General features: G+C 49.8%; 1 protein-coding gene across 1 annotated transcript; it reads right to left on the bottom strand.

The window, feature by feature from the left end:
- Window positions 1-371: 371 nt before the first annotated feature.
- Window positions 372-992, bottom strand: LOC111556085 (paraneoplastic antigen-like protein 8B). The gene is made up of 2 exons (XM_023232698.1): window positions 525-992; window positions 372-440 (listed from the first exon to the last, which is right to left on the bottom strand). Exons 1-2 carry the CDS (start codon window positions 990-992, stop codon window positions 372-374), a joined length of 537 nt encoding a protein of 178 aa, XP_023088466.1.
- Between the last annotated feature and the right edge of the window lie 19,830 nt (window positions 993-20,822).

Genomic DNA, 20,822 nt, shown 5'->3' on the forward strand with positions numbered 1-20,822 from the left:
TACAGGCCACAGTGGTCAGGAACTCAGGGTCCTCCAGCCCCGCTCTGTGACCTGGGGATTGCACCCGCCCACTTTCTGAAGGCTTACAGTCCTTCGGCATCTCATTCAGGTCTGTCTCTGCTGGTCAGAAGAGCCATCATGTGAGAGTCACTGCTCCTGCCTTCTTTGACAGTCAAGTGCATCAAATCAGAGGACTTTCTTCCGTCATCTCCTGTTTGGCTTTGTCTGTCCTGGTCTGGTCACCAGGGGCAAGAACTCCATGGGACCATCTGCCTCGTCTTTGTGGCTTCAGAGGGTCCACTTCTTGTGAACTTGCTCCCTGGCCGCTGCCTGGAGCGCTGTGTATAGCCCGCTGTCACTGTCAGCTCTGCTCAGGCCCCCTCATCTGCCTCCTTGACCTTGACGTCCAGGCTTTCCTGGGGCACTTCCTTGGATTCCTTCTTTGCCAAGGGAAATGGACACATCCCTCGGGCCCTTTTTTAGCTTCTGGCTTGATTTCCGTGACCCCCTACTCTTCTTGCTACTATTGCTTGTAGCCCCAGGAAGGGGACTGGCCTTCCTGATGACTGTCCCAACCCCTGGGCTGGGGTCTCCGAAGTGGGAGGGGTGGGCGCCTCCCCAGGGGTCCCAGCAACCATGGCCTGGGTGGGCCCGTCATCCAGCAGCAGGCATCTCATCGGCCTCAGGACCGTCATGTCCTGAGCACGTTCCTTCCACAGAACCCTCCAGATCCCATCCTTGCCCGGGATCTCTGTGGGGATGACAGCGTGATTGACGTCCTCCACAAACTCCACCAGGGCGGCCTGGGCCTTCTCATTCATCAAGCCCTTCATGTGTTGCAACCTGAACGTGCCCAGGGGCAGGAGGGTCGACTGCAGGACGGCTTCAACATCCGCCTGCTCTAGGCCCTCTGGGATGCCGGTGACCAGCAGGGCCCTGTGTGCGTCCACGTCCAGGCTCCGGCGCCAGTCCTGCAAAATACTCATGGCCATGGTGCCGCCCCCTCGGCGCTGATCTTGGAGCAGCAGGGAGCCCGAGATAGGGGTGGGCTGCAGCGCACGGTGTCAGTGCAACCCTGGCAAGCCACGCGCAGGGCTTAGAGTCCCGGTTTCAGTGAATGTGGCAAGGTTGGAGTGGGGATAAGGGCTCGGGTGTCCTGGCTGCCTGCTGGCTGGCTGGACACAGTGATCTTTCCCCAGGACCCCTCCCCAGAGCTGTCTGAGGATCTGCAGGAGACTACGGATCTGTTCTCCAGGGATGCACATGGGTTCCTTTGAGGGCAGCGGCTCCCTCTCAGAGCTAGCAGATGAGGAAACTCCTCCTGCTCCAGCCACATGGGGACACCCCCTCCCTGTTGCCCCTTAATCCTGATGGTTCCTCTGTGCCTCATCAGCCACCGCAGCAGGCCTGGGTTCCCGGATGGGCCTGTCTCTCTCTCCACCATTGGCTACCGCTGTTTCCATGACAACCGTTTTCAGGTTGTTGCAGGAACTGAGCATTTTTTGTTTTAAGAAGCCCACTGAAAACGAGACTATGCATCTTGTTTGTTTACTGGCGTCTTTCATGACTCTGGGAGACAGGCCTCACACAGAGAGCTAGGCTTAGTCAGAGGGACCGGGCCTTCCTCTGGGGCACCAGGCTCCAGATCTAGGGTGAGTTTGATGTTTGGGACCCAGTGTGGGCCAGGTGAAACAGAGACTGAGCGAAGGCTGTGCGGTGTGCTGCCTGATTCAGGGGCACAGAGTCTATCAAGGTAAAAAAAAAAAAAAAAAAAAGCAAACCACCACCAGCTGGGCACGGTGGCTCATGCCTGTAATCCCAGCACTTTGGGAGGCAAATCACTTGAGGTCAGGAGTTTGAGACCAGCCTGGCCAACATGCTGAAACCCTGTCTCTACTGAAAATACAAAATGAACCAGATATGGTGGTGTGCACCTGTGATCCTAGCTACTCAGGCGGCTGAGGCAGGAGAACCGCTTGAACCCAGAGGTGGAGGTTGCAGTGAGTAGAAATCGCACCACTGCACTCCAGCCTGGGAGACAGGGAGAGATTCTGTCTCAAAAAACAGGGAGAGGAGAGGAGAGGGGAGGGGAGGGGAGGGGCCACGACCTCTGGGCAGCCACTGCTACCATGACCGTGCTGGGGCCTGCTGTGCAGTGGGAAGTAGGTGGGGTGCTCAGGTGAGGACTTGCTGGTGGAGGGGGGAATATTTAGGCTTCAGGAAGAACCCCTGGGATACCTGCAAATTATCACGTGATGTCACCCAAGAGGTCCATTTCATGTCTTGCTAACTGTCCCACCAGCACCCCAAGTGTGGCCCCAGTACTTTCCTGGGCTGCACCCCATGTCTGGGAACACAGTCATGGCGAGCCAAGCCCCAGGCCCTTAGGATGAGCCCCGAGGTTCATTCATTCATTCATCCCTTCTTCCACCTGGGCAACATAATAGAGAGAAAAATCAGCTGTTTCTTATCCTCAGCCCACCCCATGACTGGTCACAGCCGCTGGTCTGCCCTCTGTGCAAGCTTGGGTCTGCCCTGCAAATGCAGGGATTGAGAATACGCCTGCCGGACAGGTCTGCTCCAGGGATGGTGATACCATCTCGACCAGGCAGCTGTCATCTTGTTCCCTGTTGACAAGAGCCCCAGAGCCCCAGGAACAAGGTGAAAAGACTCAGGAATACGGCAAATGATGGTGCCAGGTCTTAAAAACTCCAGAAGACCCTTCCCCTGTCCCCCTAACTCCTGGTCCAGCATTTGGAGCCAGATGTACTGTCTGGCAGGGCGCTGAGAAGACCCCCCACCCTCCTTCCCTTGGAGGCTCAGAGAATGCTTAGAGGAGTGGGATACACAGCACTGTTTAGGTCCCAAGTTAGCCTTGGATAAGCAGGTTAGTGAAAAAGGAATTCATTGGCTCATATTACTATGAAGTCCAGGGCTGATCCTGGCTTCAGGCATGGCTGGTTCTAGGGCCCTTCATTCCTTAATTTAGCCCAGGACCTAGGGCTGACTCCTATTGGAGGAATTGGATCATGTGCTTGCCCGTGCTCCAATCACAGTGACCAGGGAGGGAGGGAGTGCACTGATTGGCCAGACTTGGGTGGGCAGGGGATTGGGTGAGCCCTGGAGGACTCACCTGGCGGGAGAGTGGGGCGGGGCGGGGGGCGGTTCCCTGGAGAGAAATGGAGGGGAATCACTCAGGAGAGGGAAGCGGACTCTGGGCTGGAAGGCAGGAGACTGCCCTAAAGGCATGATGGCATTAGTGAGACTCACTGTACCTGGATTGAGGAGGGACTGAAGGGAGTATGGGTCCCTCTCCAGGAGCCCTAGAGTCTTGGCTTCCAACAAACTCCTGGCAGCATCCCCCGACAGCCTCAGCAGGATGAATTTTGGGGGTCCTGGGAGCCTGAAGCGTGTACTTTTGGCTAGTAGGTCCGGGATCTCCTCTTCTTGGCTGTGGGTGTTTGTTGGAGAATGTCTCAGTTTCTTGCTGGGAGCGAGGGAGAGGGTGTCACTCATTGAGTGCTCATTGGTTTAACCCCATAGACTTCATTCATTCATTCATTCATTCATTCATTCTTTCTTTCTTTCTGTAGTGCCTCTGCAGGGCTCTGAGGACGTCATGATGACTGAAGCCCTGCCTCCTGGAGCGCAGTGAAAGCCTGGATTCTTAGGGGAGGTGAGTAGGAGGAGCTGGAACTAACCCTGGATCAAGACAGGCTTACTCAGACGAGGTGACATTGAGCTGAAGGGAGGAGGTGACCATTTGTGGGAGGTGGGGGTAGGGAAGGGGAAGAAGTGCTTTTGAGGCAGCCAATGGGCTAAGATCCCAGTTACTAAATGGAGAACAGGATGTCTAAGGAGCTGGGGGTGGAAGGGTGTGGCTGAGCAGCCGGATGCAGCCGGATGGGGGTTGGGGAGGAGGTGGCAGGGCCAGGTACAGAGGGCCTTGTGGGTTGGTCACGTAAGGCTATGACCAAGGAACGGAAGGCTGGGGGTCACCAAGGCCAGAGCTGGAAGCTTCTCTGCGGCTTATGTGCTGTGTGACACTGGGAAAGTTAAATGACCTCTCTGAGCCTCACTTTCCTCATTTGTAAGATATTCTCAGAGTTGCTGTGTTGAGTTAGGCACGTGGAAGATTTAGCACAGGTACTGATCACAGTAGGGTTTTAAATATCGATTATTGGTGTCTATCCTTATTTTCTTTTTTTTTTTTTTTTTTTTGAGGCGGAGTCTCGCTCTGTCGCCCGGACTGGAGTGCAGTGGCCGGATCTCAGCTCACTGCAAACTCCGCCTCCCGGGTTTACGCCATTCTCCTGCCTCAGCCTCCCGAGTAGCTGGGACTACAGGTGCCCGCCACCTCGCCCGGCTAGTTTTTTTTTGTATTTTCAGTAGAGACGGGGTTTCACAGTCTTAGCCAGGATGGTCTCGATCTCCTGACCTCGTGATCCGCCCGTCTCGGCCTCCCAAAGTGCTGGGATTACAGGCTTGAGCCACCGCGCCCGGCCCTATCCTTATTTTCTTAATTCCCTTTTGTGTGAAGAACGGGCTGTTGCTGTATGACGAATTTGCTGGGTCAGAGCGCCCTCTGGTGGGCATGGGGAGCCAGTTCAGGGAAGAAAGATGAAACCAGAGGTTTTGATTTTAAAGGGCACCACCCTCCGCCTCCTCTTATTCTCTCCCTTCCTCCCTTTCCTTTCCTTTCTTCCCTCCATATGCATTCACCAGGGTTGATCCTGCCTAGATGGGGACTGAAACAGCCCAGGCCCTACCTTCCCGGGGGTTTATAGCCCAGCCACAACAAACTTTTAACTATTTATTCATTGGATTTGCTTTTGTTTTGGACATTGATGGCATGCACAGGGGAGGGAGATGGCCATACGACTGTTGTCAACGTTCAAGATCAAAACACGGTTTATATGAGAAAGGTAAGAGAAAGGAGAGAAAACTTCATTCTGAAGGCTGGGTGCAGTGGCTCACACCTGTAATCCCTGCTCCTTGGCAGACTAACAGGGGAGGATCACTTGAGGCGGGGAGGATCACTTGAGGCCGGGAGGACAAGGCTATTACAATAAGCCATAATTGTGCCATTGCACTCCAGTCTGGGCAACAGAGCAAGACTCTGTCTCAAAAAGAAAAGAAAAATATGGCCAGGCGCTGTGGCTCACTCCTGTAATCCCAGCACTTTGGGAGACCGAGGTGGGCGGATCACGAGGTCAGGAGATCAAGACCATCCTGGCTAACACGGTGAAACCCTATCTCTGCTAAAAATACAAGAAATTAGCCGGTCGTGGTGGCGGGTGCCTGTAGGCTCAGCTACTCAGGAGGCTGAGGCAGGAGAATGGCGTGAACCTGGGCAGTGGAGCTTGCAGTGAGCTGAGATTGCACCACTGCACTCTAGCAGTGACAGCGCAAGACTCCGTCTTAAAAAAAAAAATACAACTTTTGACTGAAAACAATGAGTTGTGTTTTCACATTTTGGGGGCAAATTGATTAAATCGATTATCCAGAAACTAGAAAAGAGAAGGATGGCTGAGGGCATGAAAGAAAGGGTTTTTTTTGTTTTTTTTTTTTAGAGACAAGGTGTTGCTATGTTGCCCAGGCTGGTCTTGAACTCCTGGCCTCAAGCTATCTTCCTGTCTTGGCCTCCCAAGATGTTGGGATTACAGGCATTAGCCACTGTGCCCAACCAAGAAAGCACTTTCTGACATTTGGGATTTTCCAGAAAACCTGAAGAGCTTAGCTGTGGAGCATTTGTAGGAGGCTGTCTCTGTGACATCTGCTGTGACCTCCTGTTGGCAATGGTCCACAGTTAGTCCAGGTGACCCCATTCCTTTCTCACGGTTTCCTCAAGGTCTGTTTTTTTGTTTGTTTGTTTGTTTGTTTTTTGAGATGGAGTCTTGCTCTGTCACCCAGGCTGGAGTGCAGTGGTGTGATCTTGGCTCACTGCAACCTCCGTCTCATGGGTTCAAGCGAGTCTCGTGCCTCAGCCTCCTAAGTAGCTGGGACTACAGGCATGAGCCACCACGCCTGGCTAATTTTTGTATTTTTAGTAGATACGGGGTTTCACCTTGTTGGCCAGGCTGGTCTCGAACTCCTGACTTCAGGTGATCCGCCTGCTTCCGCCTCCCAAAGCGCTGGGATTACAGGCATGAGCCACTTTGCCTGGCCACTCGAGGTCCGTTTTATCTCCTTCTATGTCTGTATCCACAGTAATATCTATGTCTACATTGATGTTTATGTCTATATCCATGTCTACACCCACAGCTCTATCCTAATCTATACCTACACCATATGGACAGCTATATCCTTATTGGTAACTTATCCTCTATCTGCAACTATATCTACATCGCCATCTACATTCAGATCAGTCTCCCTCTCTCTGTCCACGTCTGTGTTCATTTTCTAGAGCTGCTGTCATAAATTTTCACAAACTTAGTGGCTAAAAATAACAGACACTTATTTTCTCACAGTTCCGGAGGCCAGATGTTCAAAACAAAGATGCCAGCAGGGCCATGTTGGCTCTGAAGGTTCTAGGGGAGAATCCTTTCTTGGCCTCCTCCAGCTTCTGGTGGTTCTTCATTGTCTCTTGGCTCCAGTCTCTGGCCTTCTCTTCTTCTCTGTGTCTTTTCTTTTGCTGTCTTTTTTTGGAGGGGACGGGACAGGGACAGAGTCTTGCTCCATTGTCCAGGCTGGAGTGCAGTGGTGTGATCTCTGCTCACTGCAACCTCTGCCTCCCGATTCTCTTGCCTCAACCTCCTGAGTAGCTAGGATTACAGGCGTGAGCCACTATGGCTGGCGCGAAGACCCTTTTTGTAAATAATGTCACACTCAGGTTCCACAGATTAGGACATGGAGCATATTTTTGAGGAGTGGTGCCATTCAACTCACTATAACATATATGTCTATTACCGTCTACATTTACATCCTTGACTATATGCAAATACACATCTACGTCTACATTTATGTCTATGTCCTTTTGTACATTGGTATTTATATTCCAAGTTACATCTATATTCTATCAACATCTATATCCGTATCTGTATCCTTATCCACATCTGAATCCGTCTCTATGTAACAGAAGGTTATTAGTATACGACCAAACAACAACAGGGGCGACCATATTTTGGCTTGAAGAATTCTAGCTGATTCTTATTTTCTTCATAATGGTTTTATAATGAATCTAGATCTGAATTCTTTCTAGGAGCATATACTACTACTGTAAGAAAAAATAAGAAATTGACCAGTCGCCGTAGCTCACGCCTGTAATCCCAGCACTTTAGGAGGCCGAGGCGGGCGGATCACAATGTCAGGAGATCGAGACCATCCTGGCTAACACGGTGAAACCCCATCTTTACTAAAAATACAAAAAAATTAGCCGGGCGTGGTGGCGGGCGCCTGTAGTCCCAGCTATTCTGGAGGCTGAGGCAGGAGAATGGCGTGAACCCGGGAGGTGGAGCTTGCAGTGAGCAGAGATCGCACTCCTGCACTCCAGCCTGGGTGACAGAGCAAGACTCCATCTCAAAATAAAATAAAACAAAATAAAATAAATAAATAAATGCAAAAATTAGCCAGGCATGGTGGTGCACACCTATAATCCCAGCTACTTGGAAGGCTGAGGCAGGAGAATCCCTTGAACCTGGGAGGCAGAGGTTGCAGTGAGCTGAGATCGTCCCATTGCACTCCAGCCTGGGCCACAGAGCGAGACTCTATCTCAAAAACCAAAAAAAAAAAGGAGAAATCTATAGTCATATTGGGGATTACAGGAAAGCCTTCACTGGATCTAACACTGTGACATTGTCCCCTCATCCCAAGCCTCCTCCTTCTCTCATGGTGGAGGCCTTGTCTTGGGCTTTCCCTTCCCTCTCATGTGGTTCCTCTCATCTTCCCCACGTTTACCCCAGCTAAAGCTCAGCACCCTGGAACACCAGCAGAGGTTTCTTTCCAGAGGGAGGGTGGATGTGCCCTTCCCCTCTCCTAGGAAGTTCCATTGCCCCTGATATTCTCAGCATAAACCCCCAACAGAGCCCGAAAGGACTGGTACAGTCTGACCTCAGCTTTCCACAAACGCTTCATCCCAATTAAGCCTTAATTCAATAATTTGGTTTTTACTTTTTTATTTTTGGAGACAGAATCTCACTCTGTTGCCCAGACTGGAGTGCAGTGGTACGCGATCTTGGCTCACTGCAACCTCTGCCTCCCGGGTTTAAGTGATTCTCCCACCTCAGCTTCCCAGGTAGCTGGAATTACAGGTGTCTGCTACCATGCCTGGCTAATTTTTGTATTTTTAGTAGAGACGGTTTTCACTATGTTGGCCAAGGCTGATCCTGAACCCCTCATCTCAAGTGATCTGCCCACCTCAGCCTCCTAAAGTGCTGGTATTACAGGCATGAGCCACCTCGCCCAGCCAGCTTTCACTTATTTCTGTAGATTCTTTTCCCACAATTTATTACATTATTTTAAAAAATATATTTGTCATCATAAAAAAAAAGTCTGGTATTATTTTTCTATAATATTCTAAGCGGCATTATTATTCTAGGCATTCTAGTAAACACAGAAAGCCAGACACAGAGGTCAGCGGCCTTCAAAGATGGCTGCCAACACTTCCTCCTTTCCGTGTACACACGCATCACTCCTCCCACCACCAGGGCGTCTACTTCCCCTCCCCTTCATTCTGGGCAGGCCTCGTGACTTGTTTTGACCAATAGAATGTAGCAGAGTGATGTGTCAATTTCAAGCCTAGGCCTTAAGAAGCCAGGTGGCTCCCACTTTTGCTCGCTTGGACGCCAGCCGCCGTCTTGCAAGGAAGCTAACGTTGGGTTACGAAATAGTGAAAGCCCAGGTGAATGCAGAGAGACCGCGTTGGGGAGAACCAGCCCATTAGCAGCCGACATTAGCCACACAAGTGACCGAGGGAGAGACCAGCAGCAGAACTACGCAGTCAGCCCTCTGAATCCTAGTAAGTCATTGTTTGAAGCCACTAAACTCTAGAAGGTTGTGAACAGCAATATTTCGCTGAAGCAGACACCCCTCCCTTAAGCCCCCAGCCCAGAGAGGAACCCTGCTAACCTTCTGGTGCAGGTCCTACCGAGTTTGGCTTTTCCTGTGCTCATACATATAATAATAATTTTAAAAATCCATAAAATAGACATCTTGGCTTATTTTTACATTTCAGGAAAGCTGTTTAGGATGATTTTATTAATAGTTCAGCTGCAGCAGGAAGAGGAAATATAGCAAAATTTGCCTCTTCACCACCAAGAGTCATGCTGAGCTCTTCATAGTTACGAAAATCAAAGACCCAAATTTACAGACTTTGCACATTTGTGCTGAGTTACTTTAGTACTTTGTCTACAAGTCTCCACAGGCCCAGTGGGGAGGAACAGTTATTTCTTAAGCACCTTCCAAAAATTTTTGAGCTAGAAAAAAAGTATCGGTTTGAAAATACAGAAGAAACTGGCAAAATCACAGTTAACTAATGCATCGTTAAATATTTCATAGTAAATGAAGTCAAGTAATTGTTAAATGTTTCTATCATGTCTTTTTTTTTTTTTTGGAGACAAGGTCTCACTCAGACACCCAGGCTGTAGTGCAGTGGTGTGATCACAGCTCACTGCAGCCTCAACCTCCTGGGCCCACGTGATCCTCCCACCTCAATATTCCAAGTAGCTGTGACCAAAGACATGCGCCACCACACCTGGCTAATTTTTTTCATTTTTATAGAGATGGGTCTCCATATGTTGCTCAGGCTGGTTTCAAACTCTTGGCCTCAGGCAATCCTCCCACCTTAGCCTGGGGATTACAGGCATGAGCCACCATGCCCAACCTCCATGTTTTTACATTTGAGAACAGTTTGTAGATTAGCTTCGTCTTTGTGTTTTTTTTTAGAGGTAGGGTCTTGCCGTGCAGCCCAGGCTGGACTCCAGGGCTCAAGGCAGTCTCCAGAAGGCAAGAGTTCTAGGAATTCCTAGGAATTCTCCAGAAGGCAGAATGAGTACAAAGAAAACACAGGCAAGTTTCTGTTAAAGAGTTATCTGTGGCCACAGTTCCTCTGGAAGTTTAACATAGAGCTACCATATACTATGCTATCACCATCCCCAAATTCATATGTTGAAGTCTTAACCCCCAGTACCTCTGAAAGTGACTGTATTTGGAGATGGGGGTCTTTAAGGAGGTAATTAAGGTAAAATGAGGCCAGGTGCAGTGGTGGCTCACACCTGTAATCCCAGCACTTTGGGAGGTGGAGGCAGGAGAATTGCTTGAACCTGGGTGGCAGAGGTTGCAGTGAGCTGAGATTGTGCCTTTCCACTCCAGCCTGGGCGACAGGGCGAGACTCCATCTCAAAAAAAAAAAAAAAAGAAAGAAAAGAAAAAAGAAAAAATGCAAGGCGCCAGGATAGAGGACTTCAAACTTTACTTTGGTGCCACCAGAAGTGTTTTTGAAAACTTGTCTCCTCATCATATCAAATATTTTCATCATATAAATTGAAAAAGTTTATTATTATTTTCGAGATGAAGTCTTGCTCTTTCACCCAGGCTAGAGTGCAGTGGTGCATTCTTGGCTCACTGCAACCTCCGACTCCCAGGTTCAGACAATTCTCCTGCCTCAGCCTCCTGAATAGCTGGGATTACAGGGCCCACCACCACACCTGGGTTTCACTATGTTGTCCAGGCTGGTCTCAAACTACTGACCTAAAGTGATCCGTCTGCCTTGCCTCCCAAAGAGCTGGGATTACAGGCCAAGCCACTGCACCCGGCCATGGCTAAGTTCTTAGGACACAAATACTTAGGTTGTTTAGGCCTCACCCGATGAGGAATTGAACAGTTAGGTATTTATTTGGGGGTGCTATGGAAAAATTATGGCTGGTGCATTGAGCAAGTTTGGGCGATCTGCACCAGGGCACAGGGGTTGAGAGCCTGGTGTAACCAAAATGGACTCATTCTATGTACGTATTTCTCCAATGATTTTTTTCTTCTTCACTTACTATTACCTGGACATTTTTTCCAGCCTCCCCAAAGGGACCTAGATTGTTTTTTCTAATAGGTGCACAATTAGACCGTTACTTCCCTTTTCCTCTGTCTGCACCCTTCAGTTTTGTTGTGTTTTTGTTTTTTTGAGACAGAGTCGTGCTCTGTCACCCAGGCTGGAGTGCAATGGCGCAATCTCAGCTCACGGTACCCTCCGCCTCCCAGGTTCAGGAGATTCTCCTGCCTCAGCTTCCCCAGTAGTTGGGACTACAGGTATGTGCCACCATGCCCAGCTAATTTTTGTATTTTTAGTAGGGATGGGGTTTTGCCGTGTTGGCCAGGCTGGTCTCAAACTCCTGATCTTAGGCAGTCCACCTGCCTTGGCCTCCCAAAGTGCTGGGATTACAGGCGTGAGCCAGTGGCACCTGACCCTCAGGGTCTTTTTAAAATAAGAATTTCCAAGACCTTGAGGTTCCCTGGGCTCCCCTGAACCTGGGATACAGACCTATAAAAGCCTGCCGTTTCCTCATCAGAAAATGGGTCTTGTTCGCCCCTCCCAGATCCTCGCCGTGTAGTTACTTTCCCTTCTTCTGGGGAAGGAGTTCCATTTCCTCCTGGCATTTGAAGTCTCTGTGTCCTGCCCTGGCTAAGGCCCCTTGCAGGGTAAATCTCACTTCTGCCACCCCTATGCCTCGTGACCCAGAACAGGTCCCTCAGTTTTCCTGAGCTTCAGTTTCCTAATCTGTATCACAGGGATAAAATAATAGAACCCGCATCCCTGGGCTGCTGTGACACTTTGAGAGGTTAGGCCCTAGAGCTATGAAGAACCTGCCCTAAAGCGTGCAGGCTCCCCGGGCAGTGGCAGTGGGGAGGGCTGCCTGGCTAGAGGCCCCCCTTTGCACGAGCTGCCCCCCTCCATCCTCATCAAGGGGTCTAACACCCAGTCACCACTCTCTGTTTTGAGAAACTTCGCCAAAAACAGGACAAAGAGCTGTGAAGCCACGGAGGCTTGGCTGGAAGTTTACCTGCCGCTTGGATGCTGTGCGCCTTGGGAAAATTAAACACACTCCCTGATCCTTGCTTTCCTACTCCTCTACCTTGGCTGGGTCTCATCTAGCGGTTGATTTAGAGATCAGGTGTGTGGAGCACTTAGCAGGGCCCTGACAAGCAGTAGGGCTGACGTTAGCAGTTATTCACGTTGTTGTTATTCCTTTCTCCTTAGGGTGGAGGGGGGACGGTTTAGGACATGTGGCAGATGCATTGAATTCTAGATTTTTTCTGCCCTCTAGTGGGCATGAGGAGCCACAGCTCCGGGAAGAGGAAAATATATCCACCCTTTAAACAGTTACGTGAATTCATTCATTTTGTTTGTTTGTTTTGTTTTGTGAGACGGAGTCTCGCTCTGTCACCACCCAGGCTGGAGTGCAGTGGCTTGATCTTGGCTCACTGCAACCTCCACCTCCTGGGTTCAAGCGATTCTCCTGCCTCAGCTTCCCGAGTAGTTGGGACGACAGGTGTGTGCCACTACGCTCGGCTCATTTCTGTATTTTTAGTAGAGACAGAGTTTCACCGTGTTGGCCAGGCTGGTCTCAAACTCCTGACCTCAGGTGATCCACCAGCCTATGCCTCACAGAGTGCTGGGATTATAGGCGTGAGCCACGGCGCACGGCCCATTCTTTTGTTTAATAAACCTTCTCGAGCTCCTTCTCCATGCTGGAGACCCAGCAGTGACCATGACAACACTGGACCTGCCCTCTTGGGACTCAAAGTCCAGTGGTGGGGAGAGAGAACTGACAACCCCAGGGGGGCACCCGACCCAGTCCAGGTGCTTTAGGCTGGATGAAACCAGGGAGAAGGGTTAGCCAGAGCTTGCTTTCCAGATCTGGAGCACGTGGTGAAGGGCTGGGCATTGTCTTGAGGGGACTGGGGAGCCATGGCGGGTTCTGGGCAGGGGGAAGAGCAGGGGCAAATTTGTGCTGCCATGGGCGAAATGCGTGGGATGGGGGAAGACTGGGGATGGGAGACCTAGGGCTGAGAGGGGGATAAGGAACTAATAAATGTCCATGAAATCTTCACAATTTATGTTCTTCTGCCGTGGCTTCAGCCGGTCCCTCTGTTCGGGGTCCCTGACTTCCCGTAACAATGATCGAGTGTGTGTTTTGTGAGTGTGTTGGCTCTTGTGTAAGTCTGTGTAGGTGTGTGCATATTAGTGTGATTGTGACACTAGCTGACAGGAGCCCACGGCCACACCTTGAACCCGACAACCCTTGCCCTCAGGTTCTGCAAGGACCCATTCTCAGCATGCTCCCAAATTTTGGATGTCACCTTCAGTAGAATCGTCACATACTGGGGACTTCCAAATACAGGTTCGCCATCTTCTCATATAGCCAGAACCAAATAAATGCAAAATGAATAAAAACAAACACAGAAATGAAACCAATGTAAAGAAAGGAAAACATAAAACCAAAGAAAGGGTGGGAGAGGATTGCAAACTAAAACGAGGATTTTAAATGGAAAACATGGCCAGGCGTGGCAGCTGACGCCTGTAATCCCAGCACTTTGGGAGGCCAAGGTAGGCGGATCACTTGAGGTCGAGAGTTTAAGACCAGCCTGCCCAACATGGTGAAACCCCGTCTCTACTAAAAATACAAAAATCAGCTGAGCCTGTTGACACCCGCCTGTAGTTCCAGTGGGGCAGGAGGCTGAGATGGGAGGATGACTTGAGCCTGGGAGGCTGAGCTTGCAGTGAGCTGAAATCAGGCCACTGCACTCCAGCCTGGGCGACAGAGCCAGACTTTGTCTCTAGATACATATATAAATAAATAGAAAACATTTACGTTTTTATAAATCACACTTCCTCACTTAACTGTCCCCACTCTTGTTCAGGTTCTGGCCCCCTGGTGGAAGTCGGGTGGGCGCCTTCCTGGGGCTGACATTGGGGAGCAACATGAAGTCAGATTTTCGTCCCATTTCTCAAAGGAGGAAACTGAGGCCCAGAGGTGGGGAAGAGCTTGAACCCCATCTGTCAGCCCCTCTGATCACCACCCTCTTGTCCCTCCAGCAGGTTAGACCCGATGTCGCGTTGGTCCCTACAACATCATCCCCAGGGGCTCAAGCCCCTCCGGCGGTTCAAGCAGGGAGAGGAACGCCCAAGACATCGAACTAGGAGGGAGGAAGGAGAGTTCCGCAGACAACAGGCGACCTCCTCCCCGCCACCCCCAGCCGGGTAAGACCCGCGCGAGCCGCGGCGCTCGTGTTCTCCACCAGGGGGCGCTGCAGGGCCGCTGGCTATAGCGCCGGCTCTGTGCTTTACGGGTGAGAATCAAATCATCCCAGAACCGCCTGGCCAGGTGGCTTGGCGTAGTTGTCCTCAGCCTGGCTTGTATGTTAGAATCACCTGGGAGTGCTTAAAGACCCCCCCCCCAGTCTTCAGGCCACACCCCAAAACAACGGAATCAGAGTCCCTGGGAGTGGAGCTAGGGCATCAGTGTTTTGCAAAGCTTCCCCTAAGTGATTCCAGAAGTGCCGCCAGATTGGGAACCACTGACTATGGGTTTTCATGACATAAAGTAAGAAAAGATGCAGAAGAATATGTACAGTGTGGCTGGACGCGGTGATTCACATCTGTAATCCCAGCACGTTGGGAGGCCAAAGGCAGGCAGATCACTCATCAGGAGTTGGAGACCAGCCTGGCCAATATGGTGAAACCCGGGTTCTACTAAAGGATTAGGTACTAAAGATACAAGAGAGATCTTTTGTATCTACTAAAGATACAAAATATATTAAAATTGTCTACTAAAGATACAAAAGATACAAAGATACACCTGTAATCCCAGCACTTTGGGAGGCCGAGGCAGGTGGATCATGAGGTCAGGAGATCGAGACCAGCTAACATGGTGAAACCCCGTCTCTACTAAAAATACAGAAAGAAAAAAAAAAAAAAAGCCAGGAGTGGTGGCGGGCGCCTGTAGTCCAGCTACTCGGGAGGCTGAGGCAGGAGAACAGTGTGAATCCAGGAGGCAGAGCTTGAAGTGAGCCAAGATGGTGCCACTGCACTCCAGCCTGGGCCACAGAGCGAGACTGTCTCAGAAAAAAAAAAAAAAGTTTGCCCGTATTCATTACAACAATAACTATTATTTTTATAGCTCTTACTATATTACAGTCACTGTTCGAAGTGCTGAGGTGGCTTTAACACAAATTTAGGCGCTTGTACTGTGCACATTTTACAGGTGGGGGAAACTGAGGCCCAGAGATGGTGCATGCCTTGCTCAGGGTCTTATAGCGCTGGAATCTGAACACAGGCAGTCTGACTTGACTCAAATCCCATTCGTGTGACTCTAGAGTCTGTACGTGGGCGACTGCGAATTGTTGCCCCCTCTCCCCCACCCTACAAGCCCCAGGCAGGGGGAAAGCGGGGTGTGGGGGAGCAAGGGCCAAGAGAACAACGGGAGTGAGTGGAACAGATCGCTAGGGGCCCGAGGCGCTGGCCTGGGAGAGTGCACCGTCCTGAGGCTCGCAGTGGTCTCCACACCTCCCCTCTCCCACGAGGGGGTCACAGTCAGGTGCGAGGTGGGCTGGCGGTGACCAGCGTAAGTTTATTGGACTGACTGAGGGCTGTAAGGGCCTCGCTGGGAGGCCTGCTCTAGGAGGGAACAAGCCTTCCATCTTCTTGACGATGCTAAGAGAATGAGATCCCTATTTTCAGGTACATAAATGAAGGCACCGACTGGTAATTAACCAGCCGAAGGTTGTAAGTGACAGCGGAGGCTGGGGGTGGGGTGAGACCAGGCAACAGCACTACGAATACCCCTCCCCCACCAAACCCCGACCCCAGCTCTTGTATGTCTCTGCCCCACCCCACAGCTCTCCACTTCAGAACCAAGAATGTCCTCACTTGTCCTCTCTCTGGGATGGGTAAAGGCTAATTTGGAGTCAAAACTCCAGTTTTCTGGGGTGATTTCCTCGAAAATCCTGCTGTCTGGGCTGGGTGTGGTGGCTCATGCTTGTAATCCCAGTGCTTTGGGAGGCCGAGGTGGGTGGATCACTTGAGGTCAGAAGTTTGAGACCAGCCTGACCAACACGGCGAAACTCTACTAAAAATACAAAAATTAGTCGGGCGTGGTGGTGCGCACCTGTAATCCCAGCTCCTTGGGAGGCTGAGTCAGGAGAATCGCTTGAATCCGAGAGGCGGAGTTTGCAGTGAGCAGAGATCACACCACTATGCCCTCCAGGCTAGGTGACAGAGACTGCCAAAAACAACAACAACAATAGCAACAGCAACAACAAAGAGAAAAGAAAATCCTGCTATCTGGCTGGGCGGTGGCTCCCGCCTGGAATCCCAGCACTTTGGGAGGCTGAGGCGGGCGGATCACAAGGTCAGGAGATCGAGACCATCCTGGCTAACACGGTGAAACCCCGTCTCTACTAAAAATATAAAAAATTAGCCAGGCATGGTGGCGGACCCCTGTAGTCCCAGCTACTCAGGAGGCTGAGGCAGGAGAATGGCGTGAACCTGGGAGGCAGAGCTTGCAGTGAGCCGAGATTGCGCCACTGCACTCCAGCCTGGGCAACAGAGCGAGACTCCATCTCAAAAAAGAAAAAAAAACTTGCTGTCTGAAACCATAACCATGCATTTGGGAACTGAATTTAATCCTCCTTGAGATAAAAATAGTGAACATTGTTGCTGCCATCTCTGGGTTACAATAGTGCCCATCTCGTAGCTGAGTCCTTGGCTGACACTCTCGTGGTATCCGGGGGCAGAAATGGTTGTGTCCATTCCAGAGAAACACGGATTTAGACTCTTCAGGTCTTTTCTCTGCCAGCTGTTGCCACAGGGCACACTGTGGGGCATGTTTGCTATCAGTTCTCCTCCCCTTTGAGCCCACTACCTTTCCCATTGATATGGGATCTGTTTCTCCTCAGCTTGAATCTGGGCTAGCCTCAGGACTCGGTTGAACCAATAGAATTCAGCACAAATGATGCGATACAAGTTCCAGGAGTTTGAGGCTGTATTGAGCTATGACTGTGCCAGTGCACTCTAGCCTGGGCGACAGAGCAAAACCCTGTCTAGATTCTACCATTGACATTTTATCATGCCTGCTATATCACAGGTGCGACTGCATCCCATATCCAAGAAGCCATCTTTTTTTATGCATTTCAAAATAAATTGCAGATTATCTGTCCACTGCCCTCTTAACGCTTCATATCATTAAGGTTTAATATTTGTTTGTTCTTTTGACAGAAGAATGTAAAATGCACACAATAAAATGCACAGGTCTCAGGTATAAATTCACTGAGTTTTGACAAATACATACCTCTGAAAAACCAAATGCCTATCAAAATACAGAACCCAGGCTGGATGTGGTGGCTCACACCTGTAATCCCAGCACTTTGGGAGGCCGAGGTGGGAGGACTGCTTGAGTCCACGAGTTTCAGACTAGCTTGGGCAACATGGTAAAAAGCTGTTTCTACCAAAAAATACCAAAATTAGCTGGGTGTGGCGGTGTGCCTGTCATCCCAGCTACTCGGGAGGCTGAGGTGGGAGAATTGCTTGATCCCGGGAGGCTGAGGTTGCAGTGTGAGCCAAGATCACGCCACTGCACTCCAGCCTGGGTGACAGAGTGAGACCCTGTCCCAGAAAAGGAAAAAAATAGAGAACACCCCATCATCCCAGAAAGTTCCTGCATGTTCCTTTCCAGCCAGTCCCTGAACCCCAGAGGCAAGCACTGCTCTGATTTTTTTCCGCCATAGGTTATAGTTTTGTCTGTTCTAGAACTTCATACGAATGGAATCACAAAAAGATCTACACTTTTAGTTGGGCATGGTGGCTCACGCCTGTAATCCCAGCACTTTAAGAGGCTGAGGCAGGCGGATCACCTGAGGTCGGGAGTTCGATACAAGCCTGACCAACGTGGAGAAACCCCGTCTCTACTAAAAATACAAAATTAGCCGGGCATAGAGGCACATGCCTGTAATCCCAGCTACTTGCGAGGCTGAGGCAGGAGAATTGCTTGAACCTGGGAGGCAGAGGTCGCGGTGAGCCAAGATTGCGCCATTGCGCTCCAGCCTGGGCAACAAAAGGAAAAAAAAAAAAAAAAGATGTACACTTTTGTGTCTTGCTTCTTTACTCATGAGGCTGATCTTGAACTTAAACCAAGGTCTTTTTCCAAGGAAAAGCTTTTTCTGGCATCAGCCATCTCTTGATTAATTCCTTCCTTCTCAGGCCAGTGTCCCGAGGGGCCAGTTATGTAAAATATTTTAAAAATGAAAGACTTTTTTATGTGGTCCCCTGGGATACTCTGGACTTTGGAGACCTCTTCATTCCTTGTCTTAAAGCAGACCCTGGTCAGCTTGGGTCACTACCTGTTTCCTCCCAAGAGTGGGTTTTTGTGTTGTTGTTGTTGTTTTTCTCTCTCTCCCTCCCTCCCTCCCTCCCTCTTTCTCTCTTTCTCTCTCTCCTTCTCTCTTCCTTTTTTCCTTTCTTCCTTTCTTTCCTTTCTTTCCCTTCTTTCTTGGCTTCCTTCTTGTTGTCCAGGCTGGAGTGTGGTAGTGGCACAATCGTGGCTCACTACAATCTCCAACTCCTGGGTTCAAGTGATTCTCCTGCCTCAGCCTCCTGAGTAGCTGGGATTACAGGCGCCCGCCACCATGCCCAGCTAATTTTTCTATTTTTACTAGAGACGGGGTTTCACCATGTTGGCCAGGCTGGTCTCAAACTCCTGACCTCAAGTGATCCACCCTCCTCAGCCTCCCAAAGCGCTGGGATTACAGGTGTGAGCCACTGCACCCGGTCTCAGGAGCGGGTTTTATCCCTTAGGACCTTGACTTTGTTTCTCATGATCCTCCTGCCCCCCAGAGCCATTACTCCTCCTATAGCGCCTCATATGGCTCCTCCTTGGTGCATGTCACATCTTACTGAATGCTTGCTTTTACTGTTTTTTTTGTTTGTTTGTTTGTTTTTGTTTTTTGAGACTAAGTCTCATTCTGTCTCCTAGGCTGGAGTGCAGTGGTGTAATCTTGGCTCACTGCAACCTCCACTTTCTGGGGTTTAAGTGATTCTCCTGCCTCGGCCTCCTGTGTAGCTGGGATTACAGGCACCCACCACCATGCCTGGCTAATTTTTGCTTTTTTAGTAGAGATGGGGTTTCGCCATGTTGGCCAGGCTGGTCTTGAACTCCCAACCCCAAGTGATCTGCCTGCCTCGGCCTCCCAACGTGTTGGGATTACAGGTGTGAGCTACCTCACCCGGCCTGTATTTTTAATTTTTGGAAAATTATTCATTTTTTAAGTTACAAAACAATATATAGTTGTTGGAACAAGTCAAGCAATAAACAATAAAGAAAAAAATCCAAGCCAGGCCTGGCAGGGTGAAAGGATTGCTGGAAAACAGGAATTCAAGACCAGGCTGGGCAATATGGCAAGACACCTGTATTAGCCCATTCTCACACTGCTAGAAAGAAATGCCCAAGACTGGGTAATATATGAAGGAAAGAGGTTTAATGGACTCACAGTTCCAAATGGCTGGGGAGGCCTCAGGAAACTTAGAATCATGGTGGAAGGGGAAGCAGGCACCTCTTCACAAGGTGGCAGGAGAGAGAGAAGTGTGAGTGAAGTGGGAAGAGCCCCTTATAAAACCATCAGATCTCATGAGAACTCACTCGCTATCACGAGAACAGCATGGGGGAACCACCCCCATGATCCAGTCACCTCCCTCCCTCCCTCCACATTTGGGGATTAGAATTTGAGATTTCAGTGGGGACACAGAGCCAAACCATATCAACACTGAGCTCTACAAAAAATAAAAATATTATCTGGGTGAGGTGACTCATGCCTGTGGTCCTAACTACCCGGGAGGCTGAGGTGGGAAGCTGACTTGAGCCCAGGAGTTTGAGGCTGTATTGAGCTATGACTGTACCAGTGCACTCTAGCCTGGGCAACACAGCAAAACCCTGTCAAACAAAAAAGGAAAGAAAAATAAAACAATTGATATTATATCTGGGTCTATTCTGTTGTCCCTGCATGAGTAACACAACGATGACAAGTTATGATGATTTAGAATGTATCCTTCTATACTTTTTTTCCTAAACTTTGCAAACATGCATGTACGTTGGTAGCATTTGTTCATTGATTCATTCTTTCATTCATTCATGCATGCATTCATCATTAATTTAAAAGGCACAGCCCTATATCGTAGTGTTTAAGAGCATGAGTATCAGGTCAAGTAGGCGTCAGTCTCAGTTCCAGTTCTGTCAGTCCTGACCGTGTGACCTTGAACAAGTTGATTAGGTTCTGTGTGACTCTGTTTCCTCTTTTATAGAGTGATAATGATGCTAAAGGATTCTGCCTTGTAGGGCTTGAGTTAGGACTCATGAGTGTCCCAGAGTGGATGGGCCCCTCTCCCTGGGAGCCTGTCCTGAGTCACCCCAGGCCTGTCTGCCTCCATCTGTGGGGAGTTGGTTAAATGAGGTGTGCTCCCACCAGTGGAGTTTGAAGCAGCTATGAGAAAGATTGAGGTGGTTCTAGATGTCCCCATATGGAGTCTTCTTGAAGATGAGGTGTTATAGGGAAAATGAGGTGTTATAGGGAGCAGAATGGTGTGTAGAGGGGCTAACTGGGGAGATGCCTGTGATCCCTGGCTCAGAGCTTCAGCCCTCAGCTTTCCTTCCTCTTCCTAGATCCTCCCCTACTTTTCCACAAAGGGCTTTTCCACTCAGAGCCAACTAAGTCTTTAGTTCCAGGGCCATATCCTTTGCTCACCTAAAACTATCCACATAAAACACAACTCTTCAATCTCTCTTTTCTTTGTATTTCCTTTTTTTTTTTTTTTTTTTTTTAGTTTTTACTTTTTTGAGACAGGATCTC

This window comes from Piliocolobus tephrosceles, chromosome 21, assembly GCF_002776525.5.
Source record: "Piliocolobus tephrosceles isolate RC106 chromosome 21, ASM277652v3, whole genome shotgun sequence".
NCBI classification, from domain to species: domain Eukaryota; kingdom Metazoa; phylum Chordata; class Mammalia; order Primates; family Cercopithecidae; genus Piliocolobus; species Piliocolobus tephrosceles.